The sequence below is a fragment of the Podarcis liolepis genome, assembly GCF_965112155.1.
Source record: "Podarcis liolepis genome assembly, chromosome: 6".
NCBI classification, from domain to species: Eukaryota; Metazoa; Chordata; class Lepidosauria; order Squamata; family Lacertidae; genus Podarcis; species Podarcis liolepis.
The window spans coordinates 57,967,371-57,983,443 of record NC_139559.1 but is presented as its reverse complement, the minus strand read 5'-3'; the positions used below and the strand labels follow the sequence as shown (position 1 = coordinate 57,983,443).

The window sequence follows — 16,073 nt, the reverse complement described above, 5'->3', positions numbered from 1 at the left end:
CATATTTATAGAATATGTTGTATTGCATCCTTTTAAAAAAAAAGAAGAAAGAATTTATGCCTCCATTAGACTATAAAATGTCTCAAAAGTAAACCTTGCCATAAATTCCTACAGGGTCTTGCCTGGCATTATTTTACCACATTATGTGCAAGTTAACATTTATTCAGAAGTATAATAAAATGTCCTTAAAGGAATTACAAAATGAATTAATACTTCAATTCCTTGTGCTTCAGTACTATCCAATTCAGAAGTAACGAATATGTGCCCTCTTAACATTGTTGACCTCATGGTCGGGGATGATGGTCCTTGTAGTTGCATCAACATCTGGAAAGCATCCTGTTGGCTCATGTTGGTCTAGTTAAATAGAATTTTTCATACACCAAATAGGATCGAACCATTTAGTGTTCAAATGCTGTGACAGTCAATGCTACCCTATGAGATCGCTAGGGAATATGCCCACCCACAAAAAAGCATGAAAATGTTCAGTGGTGTTAATCATCAATGAAACAACAAATTGATAGGAAACACAACTACTTGTATTCATGCCAATCATCCCTGTCGGGATACAGTCTTATATCTCTAGCAACTGCTGCTATTTCTGTTCGTGTGACTGCATTGAAGGATTGCACAAGGTTTATATGTGCACATACATTGTACACCTGCCAAGTTAACTTCAGGTATTACACTGGAGCCAAGAAGCTCCTCCTCCTCCTCCATCACCATCAACCAGCATGTATTGGTGCTTCTGATACGAGTTCAGACTTTCCAGGTAGATCCCTGGCAGAGGAGAGGCACTTTAAAAACACCTGACCCTGATTGTCTGCAGTATTTGGAGGAACTAGTAGCAACTGCAAACTGTGCTTTCTTTACTCATACAACTGACTAGTACAATTATTATTATTTTTTGTTGGTGTTGACTACTTGTAACAGTAAGCAGTTCAGTTTGTGTCTAGCATTTTTAATATTGATATAATTACATCAGCATGCTGGTTTTCAAAAAACACATTAACCATATTCCACCAAGTGTCTTGATTTGAGTGTTATACATAATTACCAAGAAATGATTGTAGGTGGGTACGGGATACGATATAGCAAATGTTGAGGTGTCTGTGTCCTCTTGGCAGGATTTTTTATGAACATTAACCAGAAATGCAGCTGATACCTGGTGACTTAACTATGTTTCAGGAAGCAACGAGTCTTCAGGTAGCTTAACAGAGTCTTTGGAGGCCTTTATTAACAGGCGTAATCCTCTCCCTGAAAAAGAAGATCGAATTGTTAGAAGAATAAGCCAGCAAAATGTTTACCTTCAAAGAGATGCAAATGAGCTGAAAATTGCACCCAATTCAAGAATTAATTTTAGGAATTCTAGTTAAGCTCCACTCCTTCTGGGTTCTAGTTTATTGTTCCCCTGGTTTGTTTAGCCTTACGGAAGCAGAATGGGCAACATCTTTTTATCTCCACATGAGACGTTTTCACTCTAAACGCTTCCTGTCCCACTGGCCTGAGCCAAATCCTCAACATTTCACAAGCCCAATTCTATTACTATTCTAGATCCTGAAAAGTTTCCAAATTCTAAAACTAAGTTACAATCAAAACTTGTCATCCAAAACAAGGCATGCAAATTAGGCCAAGTGTACAAATTTGAATGAATTGCTCAAGCACAATTTCACGTACTGCTAGAACTTAGAAGTTGCTGCTTCTCTGTGTTTTGTAATTTTTTTACTTACTGTAAGCACTTGTCCCTCTCCAGGTTACTAAGGTAACGCTGTGTATCATGCATATAAAGGGAACGGTATCTGATCTTCTTTCGGTATTTCTCATGTTTCATAGTATCATAGCGGCCAACTCCAACTGGGTTCTATAAACAGGAAAGCAGACAAGGAGCAGCTTTGGGTATCCTGAGATGCAGATCTGTAAAGCCCTTGAGCATCCACTTCTTGTCTGGCCAATGGAATGAAAGTAAGCTCATGCTGGGGAGATGAATGGGCATTAAGCATCCCCTCTGTGCAAAATCCCCTTTTGGCATTAGACAGTAGAAGGGCAAAATGCACAGGTTTGGACTACTTTCACAACTGCTTGTTAATGTTCCCTGTTATGTCTGAGACTTTCTGATTTTTGTGAGTGACATCATGAATGTTCAGCTGCACTATAGTGAAGATGATACCACCTCTCATCTTTATAACGTTGGAACAGACATCCACCTCATTGATACCCAATATATATCTACATATCTTGTCATAAGGTCCTCCAGATGTTGGTGGACTACAACTTCCATCGTCCGTGGACATTGGTCAAGCCACAGACTCCCCCCCACATGTCTTAAAGGAAGACTTCTGATCCTCTCAAAGGGAGAATGGGTTGAAAGAATTGTGAACATAGCCTTAAAGGCTTTGACATCACAATCCAAAGGCTCACTCCACTTGTTCATGAATCTCTATAAGTGCAGTGGATTAGTCTAATGAGTAGAATGATTTCAAACCAATCTATTTGGACAATATACCAATGGCTTGACCCTATATTAGGCCATGCCATCTAGTCCTCCAACAGCCCTCCCCCCCCACGATTTCACACTGGGATTCCTGTCACCAGAAATGTCAGTGGCCCTGCTAGAGGGAAATGTTCCACAATCCACCTAGCCTTTTATTGGGGGCAAAGCCTTCTCCCTTGCTGCTGTTAGGAAGTTGCCTAAAAAATAAATTGGCCCATGTAATTCAGCACTGTCTGCACTGACAGGGAGCCGCTGTCCAGGGTTTCAGGTGAAAGTCCACCCACCCACTGACAGAGAATGACAAACATTGGGCCTGGGACCTTTGGCATGCCAAACACTGGCTCTTCTTCTGAGCTATGCCTCTTTTCCAATGTTGCCATTAGTACAATTGCTGTAGGGAGAGGCCATGTATCTAAAACACCTCTGCAAAGGGTCCTCCCCGTCCCCTTGGGGTAAGAATGGCAGTAGAACAGAGAGAGGCTATTCCGGCTATCAACAACACCCCATTTGCATGTTTTGTACTTGAGAACATCAATCCCCTCTTTCATTTCCATATGTGTACAAGAATTCTCATTCATTTTGCTAACTCTGGCTATTTGAACCCAGATCACTGAGCAGGCCCCTCTGAAGTAGGCTTTTTTTAGATGTCCCAGTGGCCAGAGCAAAACGATTTGCTCCTCCATTGCATTAAAAACTCTCGAACCGCCGGCAGGTAAGTTCAGTTCTCTGCCAACTTTATCCGCGACACTTAATCACCACCAGCAAAGTTCCCCATCAATTATGAAAGAGCCCTTCATTCTTGACCTCTTTTAAGTTCCCTGCTCTCCAGGATCAAGGAGAGAGAACAAACCCTGCCTGGGAGTCCTTACCTGTTCCCTAAGTGGAAGTGAACTCTTTCAAATGAAAGCTTTCGCTGACTGAGTCCTCCCAGCTTTGTTCCAGTTCACCACAGGAACCCAGAAAAGATGAATGCAGATGATACAAGAAAGGGCACAAGGAGAAGGAGGAACAGAGCCAGAGCCATCCCTTTGGCACATCATTACTAAAAGGAGTTTTAGCCTATCAGCAAAAGGGATGCGGCACTATCAAACAATCTAAAATAGATTCCCTCAACCCAGCACAGAGTAAGGGGCCCTTGAGCCTAGTGGAGACAAAAGTATTTTATTTGAGCACTGCAAAATTCCTGATCATAAATGTGTTTGCTTGGGGGGAAATAGTCCTACTTCTAAGTAAGTACACATAGGAGCGTGGTCAAAGTATAAGGCAGGGATGGCCGGATGTGTGTGTGGCCCCACCTGCAACTTGGCAGTGGCAGAGGAAATGTTTCCAACCAATCCAATTCTCTGCCACTTCACCATTCGTGCCTTTGCCATGCTTCCTGGTGGGCTCATGTGAGATATCCATTGCTCCATTGAGCCCCTTCTCAGGACAGGCAAATCTATCCATTTTGATTTCTCTCCGTTTCTCATTTTCCCATTTAGTACATACATTACTTGGCAGGAGAACTGCACTGGAATATCTGGAGAAGTGCACATTTTGAAAGATGGCTGTGTTTCGATTTCCATAGTTTTTCAGGAAGGGCAAGTTAGGTAGCTGCACCTTTATATGCAAACTGAATTCAAATTCTCTCCCTTTCTGCCACTGGGAAAATTACGGTAAGCGGTCTTTCTTAGTCAAACTCTGATCATATAATTTCCCACTCACAGCATTTCCAACAAACAGACGGTATGCTTTCCTGTCAAATCTTTTTGCACCAATCCAGAACGGTGGCTGATTTTCATACTCTTTTCTCTTGATGGGCTTTATGTCGTATGAGCCTGGCCCTGTCGAGTACTGTAACAAGTAAAATAAATTACTTTGAACCAGTGAATACAACAGTTGTGTAGCAGCACAAAGAGTATAGAAAAGTATCCTGGGGGAGATACAGCACAACGTTTTGCTAGAGATTCCCCTTGTTCACTTGACTAGCAATATTGTGTGATTGAGTGCTTACCAGTTTGGAAGTCACATAAAATACTGGCTTCTATGTACTTGGAGCAAGATGCGCCTATGACATTTATGAAACAAAGGTTGAAACACAACCACCAAAACATATTAATTTGATGCTATCTCACAATGGACTCTGCCCCCAAACCCCTAGATTCCAGGTGTGTGGCTGGTTGCCCTCAACCCTGCTTGGTTGATTAGCTGCAGTTCGGCATCTACCTAAAGCTGAGGAGTTAGTTCTATAATAGCCTGGGGCCCGTAGTAGACTGCCCTAGCAGCCTGTTTGTTCTTTGATGTTTGTTCCCCACTCACCATTTTCACCTCACATGACTTCCCAACCCTGCCATTCGGAAGAAACTGGCACTGTGATTGCAACCAAGAAGCAATGGAAAGTCACCTACTTGTTCACGTGGACACTGGCTGACAGTGGCCCAGAAGATCCGATCGGAGGGGCACTTGGGATTCCAAACAAGACTGCCGAAAGTGCCATGCTTCCTTTTATCCCTTGATTCTAGTTCTTCCAGGAAGCTCTTCAATGTGGTGCCACTCAGTTCGATGGACTTTTTCTAGAAACATTAAACAAGGAAAGGAGACAGTTGTACCTTGGATCTCAAACACCTTGCAACTCAAATGTTTTGGCTCCCAAATGCCACAAACCCAGATTCCGTTCACCAGCCAAGGTACAACTGTATATCAAATCTGTACAATTTTACAAAAGGAGGAGGAGGAGGAGGAGGAAGAAAGTCACCTGAGGGTACTCTTGTTGCTGTTCTTTCATGGAATACAGTTATAATTTTCACACGCCACACACATACACACAAGCTCAATAATCTGAAGGAAGATTGTATCAGGTTCAATGATCTTATATAAAATGAATTTTCAACATGCATTGTGTAGGCTTACAACAGTTAAAATGCACGTAATGCAATTGAATTTGTTGAACTGTAGAATCTGCCCTGATTCTGCTTTTCCTCTACCACCGCTGATTGACTGCTTTTTCTATACTGTTTTCATTCAACCTGTAAATTTATCCATTTTGGAAAAGGAAAGCAATGCAATATTTATCACTGGCAGAAAATTTAGAAGAAAGGGCCATCCCCAAGATTTCCTATGCCCACCCCCCTCCAAACAGCTGCAGTTATTTGCATTGCTTAGCCTCAGATCCATCTGTAGTATTGTATAATACAAGATTTGTTGTAAGGGTGCTGAGATAATTAATGGAATATGCGGTGTATTGGAACACTTGTGACAAAATGCTAAATAAGTACTTAATCATCAATATAATCGGAATAGTTTGCTCACCCTGGTCTGGAGTGTTAGAAACATTAAAAACAATATTACAGTGGAGACATTTGAACTCTTACAAATGCCTGTCTAATAATTTAGACATTTTTCATCTGAATCATCAGTGTTCCAAGTAGCAGAACCTGACAGATCACAAAACTTCAAAATTTAACACATACAAAATTATTTCTTTTTGTGTTTCTATATTTTCTTCTTTTTAAAGACAATCAGAATCTTCTTTAATTCCATTACTCCAAAACTTGGAGGCTTAAAAGAAGCAGTGTGGGGAAGGTTCATGGACTTTCTGATGTTTTGCCAGTCAATCTGAAGTTTGGCAACTCTATCATTTGAATTACTAACCAGCAACATGACGCTTTAAAAAAAAGTTTGCAAGCAAAGAAGATGAGCGTACATACATCAGTAGCGTAATGCCCACAGACAATAGGCTTTGACCTGTCTCCTGTGAAGGTTTCATAAGGGCCTTTTAAGCTGACCACGCGTTTCAGCATCTCATCCATCCCATTTTTGATATTGTAGGTGCCAGGTCCCAAACCACTTCCCTGAAATCAAGGATTAAGAAAGTATTAGGGAGAGCCTTCTTAAGCAGTTTGCAAAAGTGTAGCATCTGTTGCGTTGAATAGGTGAGGACTTGGTCCTGATGTGGCTGTAGTTGTATGAAACTACATGGGATAATAATCCCGTGCCAAAGGTGTGGCATGGGAATGCGATCCCGTATCAGCAACACAAGCCTTCTCCAGCCAGTTCAACAGGAAGACTTTGAAGATTGAGAGCAGCTAAGCAGAGAACTAAGAAACTAAACTTGCCACATTGGGAAAGGCGAAGCATTTTGAAGTTTTACTGTCCATTATTCCAAGTGCAGTCACAGAGCGTTTTTCCTTTTTATCCAGGGCAGCATAAGGATTTCCATAGGTTCCTGGGCCAGGATAACATTCCTAGGATGTTAGGGTGGAGAGAAAGAGAGAGAGAGAGAGAGAGAGCATTAACATAACCACAGCAGAGCAATGCCCATCTCTTATCTGGACTCCACATTGTTTCCAATGGTGCTTCGAGACTGCTGCTGTTTTTGAGCTGAATGCAACCACATGCTGGCAATTTCATGTTATGCAATTATACTTGATTTTGAGCTTCTGCTCACCAAGTGCATCTTACCAAAATACTGGACATTTTGCATTAAGAGAAATGATGGGGAATTGCACTAGAAAGCACATACATAGTCACATTTATTATGACACCATGTCATCTAACCTTCCTGCAAACAAATCAGACTCTATGTTCATTAAATAGCTAGTGTTGACTAATCACCTGGCAAACTAATTAGGAAGAATACTCAATAATTATTAGCGAAGTCTTCGGCTGGCAGTTCTTATTTGGTAGGGCTCGTGTGAAAACAGCAGGCATTCAAAGGGTGGAGCTTTCCCCAGCAATTGGATGGGGCAATGGGAAAAGTTTCACCTACAGAATGAATTTCTGCTTGTCACACTGCTGTTAAAGGTACAGAAGGCCTGCCAGAGGAAAAACTCTAGATCAGGGATGGGAAAGGTGTGACCCTTCAGATTTTGTTAGGCTACGACTCCCATCATCCCTGACCCTGGGTCACACTGGCTGGGGCTGATGGAGTCCAACAACATCTGGAGGGCCACAGGTTATGAATCCCTGCCTTGCTGTTTTCTGCTACATGTACATAAGCTGGTTCTTCATGTCTACCAATTGCTTCCTAGTTGCCTCTTGCGGAGGAAATAGCTCAGGTTCGTGTAGGAAGGCAAGGAGCCTTCCCTTGACTTCAGGAGCAAGGAGGTGCTATGAGAAAACACCCTTTAAAAAAAACCACACACACACACACTTTTACTGAGATTTGTATCAGCTACAAAAACAACCAAAACCTCGCACAGACTAGAGTATTACATATGTCCATATCCTTTGATACTTTAAGACAGTTTCCCTTTTGTGGTACTATTGATATCATCTTCGCTACTGTGACATAAGTGAGGGTTGAAAAACCTGGCTTTTTGGAATATGTTGATTATAGAAAAACATTACAAAAACAATTCCTGGAAATTCTGCACAATAGTTCAGAACAAAGAAAGCAGTACAACGCAATGAATAATACTGCGATTAAAGGTATTTTGCAGGCAAAGCAATCTTTCCAGCAGTTAAGAGTTGTAGTACTTTTTTTAAAAAATGTGTTTCACCTACTAATCCACTGTGAGTCACTCTTGCTTCATAAATGTGTCAGTCCGGTGATGAATAATTTTTATTTTGCTGGTGCTAAACCACAAAACCGTTGGAAGGCAGCCAATATATCTGTCCTTCATTCCCACCTCCATGATTCACAAGGAATGGAAGATGTGCGGACAGCTGAATCTTGAGCCTTTCACCACGCCAACTCTCCATCTACATCAAAACCTTTCTTTTTTTACGACGCAAGCTCAGTTGTTGTAGCACTACAACTCCCATTATTCCTCACTGTTGGCTATTCTGGCTGGAAATAATGGGACTTGGGAGCCCAATACATATGGAGGACCACAGGCTTCCCACCCCTACATACGGACTCCTGAGGTAATGAGCAGGTGGTGGACTCTACAGGTGATAGGAGCGGAGGAAGGAGGAATGTACACACTGAAAGGAGCACAAAGCAGGTGACCATAGCAATGGCAGCCATTAGTACATGCATAATGGCTGCAATCTCATTTATGACACGTTAGAACAAGGGGGTTTTAGATGTTGAGCCAAATGTAAACCCAGAGGCGGTTTTAAGGTAGTGTGACCAGTTCGGCTGCACTGGGCACTGTGCTGCTGGAGGCATCACAACAATGCTGTAGAGCGGAGCAAGAGAGGTGGAAGGTGCCAAATTTTAGTGTCACACAGAGCGCCACTGTAATTTGAGAACCCACGGTCCACCTCTGGTAACCCCAATGGTAGGAACAAAACCCAAATGGTTGACTTCTGTATGCTGATGCTGCAGTCCCACCCGCCTTTCTTGATGCTCTGGAGAGACATAGGCTCACATTACTGGGGACAGTGGCTTCATGGTGTGGTTTCTCTAAGCCTACTTTTCAACCTAGACCCATAACGTAGTTTTTAAAGGCCGAATGTTCTTGGTAGGTTGTCAACTCTCCTTTTTTAGCAGAGGTTGGATGGCCATCTGTCATGGATGCTTTAGTTGAGATTCCTGCATTGCAGGGGGATGAAGCAGATGAGCATAGAGTCGGGGATCCCTTCCAACTCTATGATTCCTTTAAAATGGAGACAATTTCTTTTAATAAAAATCTCTATTATTTTCATAATGGAATATGTTGGCGTGGTGAATGGCTCAAGATTCAGCTGTCCACACATCTTCCATTCCATGTGAATCATGGAGGCGGGAATATGTTTTGCATCAATACGGAATTGCACCACAACTGGTGGTTTGAAAGACAGGATCAAAGGAACCAAGACAAACAAATAAAACCCCACAATCCAGGTAGCAAAGTTGAAGACGATACTAAAAATAGCAAATTCAAAGTAGATATGGCAAAAACCATTCGCAAAGAATGATGCATTTCACACAATTCATTCCGACAAGGACAGATGCCTACCCTGATGCGGTCTTTAAATCTCACTGCTCCGGTGTCACATATTCCTCTAATGCTGTGTGGACGTTTCTCTTGGAGTTGTAGAAAATCTGAGTACTCATAAGTCCCAGGACCCAGCTTTGTTTTCTTGGAGAGAGAAAGGATGCACGTGAATAGGGTGAAGAGATGGCATGTGCAGCTTTAAAACAGCCATCTGGTATGTGGAGTTTGTGGCAGCACAGGAATGAGGTGGAGCATAGCTCCAGGCTTTATTTTATTTTTCACAGCAGATTGTGCCCCCGGCTAGTGGCAGAAACTAGGGTGGGGGTGATTGAAAGGTAGGTCTGACCTGGTACATGACCCCTTTGTTAGGGAAGCCAGGCTCAGATATGAATGTCATAATTCATCAGGAGTTATTCTGGAGTGTATATGCCAAATATTGGAAATAACTGTGTTATATATAATTGGCAGATAGAAGAGTGGAAGCACCTCTTTTTTATCTTTTTTTTTGTTTTTGCTTCCTTCCTACTTAGTTTTTGATAGTATTTTATTAATATTAAATAATACTGCTTATGGTTAAGGTAAAGGTAAATGACCCCTGGATGGTTAAGTCCAGTCAAAGGTGATTATGGCATGTGGCACTTCTCTCACTTCAGGCCGAGGGAGCCAGCGTTTGTCCACAGACAGCTTTCCGGGTCATGTGGCCAACATGACTAAACTGCTACTGGCACAACGGGACACCGTGATGGAAGCCAGAGCACATGGAAATGCTGTTTACCTTCCCGCCACAGCGGTACCTATTTATCTACTTGCACAGGTATGTTTTTGAACTGCCAGGTTGGCAGGAGCTGGGACAGAGCAACAGGAGCTCACCCTTTCACACAGATACAAACCACTGACCTTCAGTTCAGCAAGCCCAAAAGGCTCAGTGGTTTAGACCACAATGCCACCCGCGTATTTGCCTGAGAAATAGACAGCGGTGACAAGATTCCCCCATACACTTGCCTGATGCCCATTGTTACGCTTGATGGGCCTTTCCTTCATATTTCACAATGATAACATTCTTGGTTACGGTATGTAACAAAGACAAACCACATGCCATTTGGAAAATACTCTTAAAGATGATACCAGTCTCAGAGAAAACTGTGGGCCCGTGTCCTCGGTTGTATCTGAAATGAAACTGGCTGATATTTTAACCCCTTGACTAAACCAACATGTAACAAAGAGCTTGAAGCCAAACACTCACCAGAGCTTTCGCCCTGCTGCATATTTCCTTAAAATTGAAATGTGGCATTTTGGTGAGCCTTGCTGCCTCCTGGGCTTTCGCCCAACTAGAGCTTGACATCTTCTTATGCAGATGACTAGAACTGAAGCCTCCATAGTCAATACTGTAGGTGCCTGGTCCTAATTTCCGGTTCTAAAGAAAGATATGGTTATTTTCTGCATTTGCTTGCATAGCTACAGTTCCTTCGAAAAACGGCATCACCAGGGCTAGATAAACTATTAGGTAAAAAGTCTGTACATTCTGAAGCACCCTGGTTCAATGGGTATCCTTCAGCATTAGTTATCCCATTTCAGCAGGATATTTTAATATGCTAATGAAGGCCTCGACTGATATCTGTTAAACTACAGATATTGCTCTTGGATCTCAATCCACCTACCCACATCACTCATCAATACCTCTGACATCAGTACCTCTAACATCCACAAATGAAACCATAATACTCCCTCTCCAGTGTAGCATAATTCATATTCTAGAACGGAATGGTATGAGGTTAGTTGCACCAGCGGGAAAGACACAGAATCACAGAATTGTAAAGTTGGAAGGGACCACGAGGGTCATCTAGTCCAACCCCCTGCAATGTAGGAATCTTTTACTTGAACCCATGACCCTGAGATTAAGAGTCTCATGCTCTACCGACTGAGCTATCATTGTAGAGCAGAAGCAAGTAATAAAATGAGTGGGGGGGGGGGAAACAGAGGGTATAATAAGTTTCTTCCTTCCGCTACCTTCCGCTACCAGGCGAGGGACTTAGAGGATAGGTGGGGTCACTACTGAGACAGTTATGAAGAATTCCATTTAACACTGGAAATTTAGTATGTACCGGTACCTATAAGTAGTTCAAATTTAACCCACTGTTTACCATCCCTTCTACTTTGTAACAGCTTTCTTGTGGTAATATTCCTCTAAGGTTTTTGACAGGAGGGGTTCAAAGCATTACACTCCCAGAGGGTCCTGTTTCTCCCAGTGCTGCTGCCTTGGATTCAATCTCTCTATCCACATAACGCTTTGACCACCCTTTTGTTGCATTTAACAGACTGACACTTTTTTCCCCTCGGTCACACCACAGCCAACTGAAATCCTAAAACTTCCTCTTAACAAAAACTCTGGCATTAGCTTCTGATTAACCATCACAGAGCTCAGGGAGGGGCTCTTCCCATTTGTTGGCTGCCAGAGAGTCCATTGCTTTCTTGATGGCTCTGTCCCTTCTCTTAGTCCTCTTTTAATAGTCTGTCTCCCCAGGTGATTTACCTGCCATGGGAAGCTGGTTTGACGTGTATTTTAACATGCTAAATCCAGCATCTGGCAGCCCACAAGCATTGATTCAATTCTAACATTTACTAAATTCAGGAACGGTGGCTGCTTTGCACCCACAAACTCTGGCACCCAAACTCATAACAATATGATGCCGTCGTCCTTCTGCTCAAGGAGAAGACAACTTTCACCCTCTCCAATAGCAAACTCGGGCTGTGAATGCTGACAGAAATGAGGCTAAAACGCAGGCAATGAAAAACAAGGAGGTGGCGTCATAATGCTTTGAGAGACCCCGAGGTTTCCAGAACTATAAACAGTGCTATTTTCTGGGGGGATGCAGGAGTATGCATACCCCTAAACATTTTGTGAATCGAAGTTTGGCCTCATTGAGGGGCAGTATTTTATATGAGTAGGAAAATGAGAACACCCCTAAACATTTTTTTTTGACCAAAAGCACTGACTATAAAAGATATTAAAACAGACCCTCAGGGGGCAAAATATCCGCCAAAAGGGGGGGGGAGGATCAAGCACATTTAGTAGCCACAGAATGTTGAGTATCAGTTGGAAAGGAAAAGAAAAACTGAAGTGGGTGTGGAATAGCATATCCTGGAGGAAAGCATGGCTGGATAGAACCATGAAAAAGAGCACTCCTATTAGGACTCGGAGTCCCAGTCCATTTCATTAGAGAAAAGCCAAGTATGTCTTGACCGTGCTCTAGAATGATCAAGGAATGGAATCCCTCTAGGGCTAGGCAATGTACATCTAAATTGGCTTGTATGATACTCCACATGGATGGCATGCAAGCAACTGCTTCTATGAGCAGACTACTCAAATGAAATAGTTTGACATCACAACAGCAAACTCCCAAGAGATTGTCCCTCTGTAAATAGTCAGTTTGCAGCTATAGTGGGAGACAAAGTTCTGGATGGTCTAAAGTAGATGCAGGGTAGGGGTGGTGGTGGAGGAGGGAATACTGTACATTAAAAAAATATTGTTCAACCACGCATACAGTAAAACTGAAGACTAGGTTTGCTTTGTGCATGTGAGGCACCCTGAGATATAGACTCACCAAGTCTGAGCAGACCGTTTTGGTGTATGGGGCCTGCAGGTAAGTACTTGGTCTCTTGACATCTGGATAAATTGCTGACACATCAAATCTAGCCAGAGAAATACAAATATGGAGAGCTGAAGGATCCTGCTGGGGCCATTTGAATCAAAGTCATGTAACACAGTTGCTTTCAAAACAATTTTTGACACTCTAGCTATATAACCACAATAATAGCTTCAGGGTATATATAGGCAGCCAACCTGTGTTTGGAATGATGCAGAGTGCTGCTTCAAAATCCAGATCCTGCATCTCAGTGTCTCCAGCAGTGCTATTATTCGAGAAAAAGAGGTGCCAGAACTCCCCTTGTTCTCTTAGAAGGGCAATGGCACCCACCTGAGAGGTGCTGGAAGTTGAGTTCCAGCAAATTCCAGCTGAGAAAAAGCCCTGGTCTCCAGTTAATTTGTCTATAAGGTTAGAACCAGTCCAGGTGTTTTGCTGTCTGACTTGGAGCCTGGAGGACAAGATGGTGCCTCCCTCCCTCCCTCCCCCCACTTCCATATACAGAAGCTAAGCAGGTGGGCACTTGACTCTTACTTCAGTGCTGCCTGGTAATGATGAGCAGCACCCCCCCCATCATACCTGAGGGCAGCAGGGGGTACATGCCACTTGGTCCTTCAACACCTTCACACAACTCCTTACTTACCAGCATCTGCTGCCTGAGGTACTTGCCTGTCTGCCTAATAGTAGGACCAGCCCTGTATGAGGTTGTTTCAGAGCTCGATCTGACTTGCAGAATTCTGGCACAGGGTAATCTACATTAAAATCCTTCCCCCTATATGCCCCCCTGCCCCCTGAAATTGGTTCAAGGGGCTGTTGGGAGGATCCCCAGAACAGCACATGAAAGGGGGTGTTTGTTTCATCTGGCAAGCTGGTGTGCTTACAGAGATAAAGCATTTGTAATAGAAGTAACATTTGAATTGAATTTGAAGTGTCTAACAGCTGAGGCAAATGGGAAGCCCTCTAAGGTGTGAATTAGTGGCGCCCAACTTGTGACCCTGCAGGTGTTGTTGGACTCCTTTTTAAAATGTTTGATGTTTTATGTGTCAGGAAAAAGCAGCAATGCAAAAGCCAGCTGCAGGTGGCTGGAAAGCAAAACAGGATGTTGTTGTCTGGAACTGTACTGGTGGGAAAAAGGGGCAGTCCATTCTCTGTACTGAGCACCGGATGTTAGCTCAGAGTGTCATCTGACCTGTACTGGAAGTACAGGGGTGGAGTTGTGACTCTACTGCCGGAGTCTGGAGAGTACAGACACGTTTTCTCTGTACTGCTGAATGACAGGAATAAAGACATGTAAATAGGACTCCTGTCTGTCTTTCTTCCCCTCCCTGGGGGGAGTGCAGGGAGGGAGAGAAGGAGGAGGGTGTGTTCTTCTCACGTTTGAGGAGGATCGCCTATTTACGACCTTGCCTGCCGGGAGACGCAGACGGGAAGGTCAACAAGGATCCCAGCCGAATGCCTGGAGTGAGGCCAGTTACCTCTGACTGCGGCTGGAATCCTAACATTATGATGCGTTTATATGTGCTGGAAGCCACTCAAAGTTTCTGGGGTAACCCAGCCAGATGGGTGGGGAATAAATAATAAAATTATTATTAGTAGTATAATTATTATTATTTTATTGGCACTAGCCAGTGTGGCCAATGTTCTGGGATGATGGAGTCAAACATCTGCAAGGCCACAGGTTGCACACTCCCGCTATGGAAGGAAACTACAACCCTATTATGTCTTATTATGAGTACATTTGTGCAGTTGAAGTTGTCTTCTCTTAAGGAGCCAACAGATCTGTGTTCTAGGTTGATGTGATGCGCAGAATTCAGTTCTGAGCAGGTTCAGGGGTATGTTTGTTTGCTTGTGTAGGATTGTGACTTAGGGTATGTCTACATGGACTTTGAACCAAGATAAATACAGATCTACAAGACAGAAACTGTATATGATCCATACTTGTGTGAATATTTGTATGTGACAACTTACATTTCTTGCAAAATTAAAATCCATGGTGAATTATTTTTAAGCATTGTACCACGAACACAAGTGGTATATGAACTGTAGCTTGGTTTTTAAAACACAAAATGCCTGCATTACTCAAAGCTGCCAGAAAAGAGCGCCCTCTGCTCAAAATCCCAGAAATCTGGAAGAATGGCTGTGGTGTCTCTCTCTCTCTCATTTTTTTTTAAATTCAACCAGATATCCACATACAGCATCCCAAGAACATAAAAGAAAAAAATAAAAACAACAACAACATCCTCAATAACATCTACATCAAAAAGAAAAAATCCTAAGCACGATGTTAAACACAAAATGACAAACTGAAAATGGTCTTATTACTATAGACCCGACTTCCTGTCCACTCCTTACCTCAGATAATCTTCATTAGTTTACTGCCATTACACCATACATTTGATCAAAATGTAAATACGATTGAACTATGTTATCTCTCACTGCAAACTTAAAACTGCTACTAAAGTTATTCAAATGCTGTGACAGAATTTAAACTGGGATAATTATTTTTCAAGTATATTTTAAAGGCTTCCCATTTTGAAATAAATGCTTGTTTTGATTTGTTCTTTATTTTTTCAGACAGGCTATCTAATTCTGCATATTCCACTAATTTTGAAATCCATTCTTTCTTTGAGGGTATTTTATCACTCTTCCAATTTGCTGCTATAAGAACTCTTGCAGCCACCATGGCATATTAAAAAAAATTCTTTTGCTTTTTTGGGAATATCCAGGTCTGTAATTCCCAAAAGAAAGGCTTCTGGTGTTTTTCCTAAGGGAAGGATGGCTGTGGTTTCTCAAGTGGGAAAGCCACTCACCACATGCTCAGAGACTCTTATATTTTCCGTCTTTCAGGACTGATCGTTGATAAGCCCTAGCACAAGTTATGCCCTGTCTTCGAGAAGGTGTAATCTTTTTTTATTTTTAAAAAAGAAACCAACCCGATTCCTGTGGGAGCAGCCCTTACCTTGCCGTTTGACTCCAAAAGGGGGCACCTGTGAATCCCTTTGGCTCCTCCATCCTCTGATGCTTGGAGCAGAAGAAGGACAACCCCCTTCCTTCTTGGAGATTGCTTCTGAGAAGAACTCTGGAACTTCACTGCCATGA

The 16,073-nt window shown here is 42.6% G+C and overlaps 1 protein-coding gene across 1 annotated transcript; it reads right to left on the bottom strand.

Moving 5' to 3' along the window:
- Window positions 1-942: 942 nt before the first annotated feature.
- CIMAP2 (ciliary microtubule associated protein 2) lies at window positions 943-16,072 on the bottom strand. Its single transcript, XM_083510198.1, has 10 exons — window positions 15,934-16,072; window positions 12,936-13,023; window positions 10,577-10,747; window positions 9,355-9,477; window positions 6,583-6,711; window positions 6,175-6,318; window positions 4,876-5,040; window positions 4,193-4,321; window positions 1,728-1,858; window positions 943-1,254 (listed from the first exon to the last, which is right to left on the bottom strand). Exons 1-10 carry the CDS (start codon window positions 15,984-15,986, stop codon window positions 1,209-1,211), a joined length of 1,179 nt encoding a protein of 392 aa, XP_083366324.1. The 5' UTR covers window positions 15,987-16,072; the 3' UTR covers window positions 943-1,208.
- Between the last annotated feature and the right edge of the window lies 1 nt (window position 16,073).

Excerpts from the sequence above, each read along its gene's own strand:
- CIMAP2 (XM_083510198.1), bottom strand. The coding sequence starts at position 15,986 with ATGGAGGAGCCAAAGGGATTCACAGGTGCCCCCTTTTGGAGTCAAACG. Across the intron at positions 6,712-9,354 it reads GATTTAAAGACCGCATCAGG|GAATGTTATCCTGGCCCAGG; the intron begins GTAGGCATCTGT and ends CTAACATCCTAG. Across the intron at positions 1,255-1,727 it reads GAGAGGGACAAGTGCTTACA|GGAGAGGATTACGCCTGTTA; the intron begins GTAAGTAAAAAA and ends CTTCTTTTTCAG.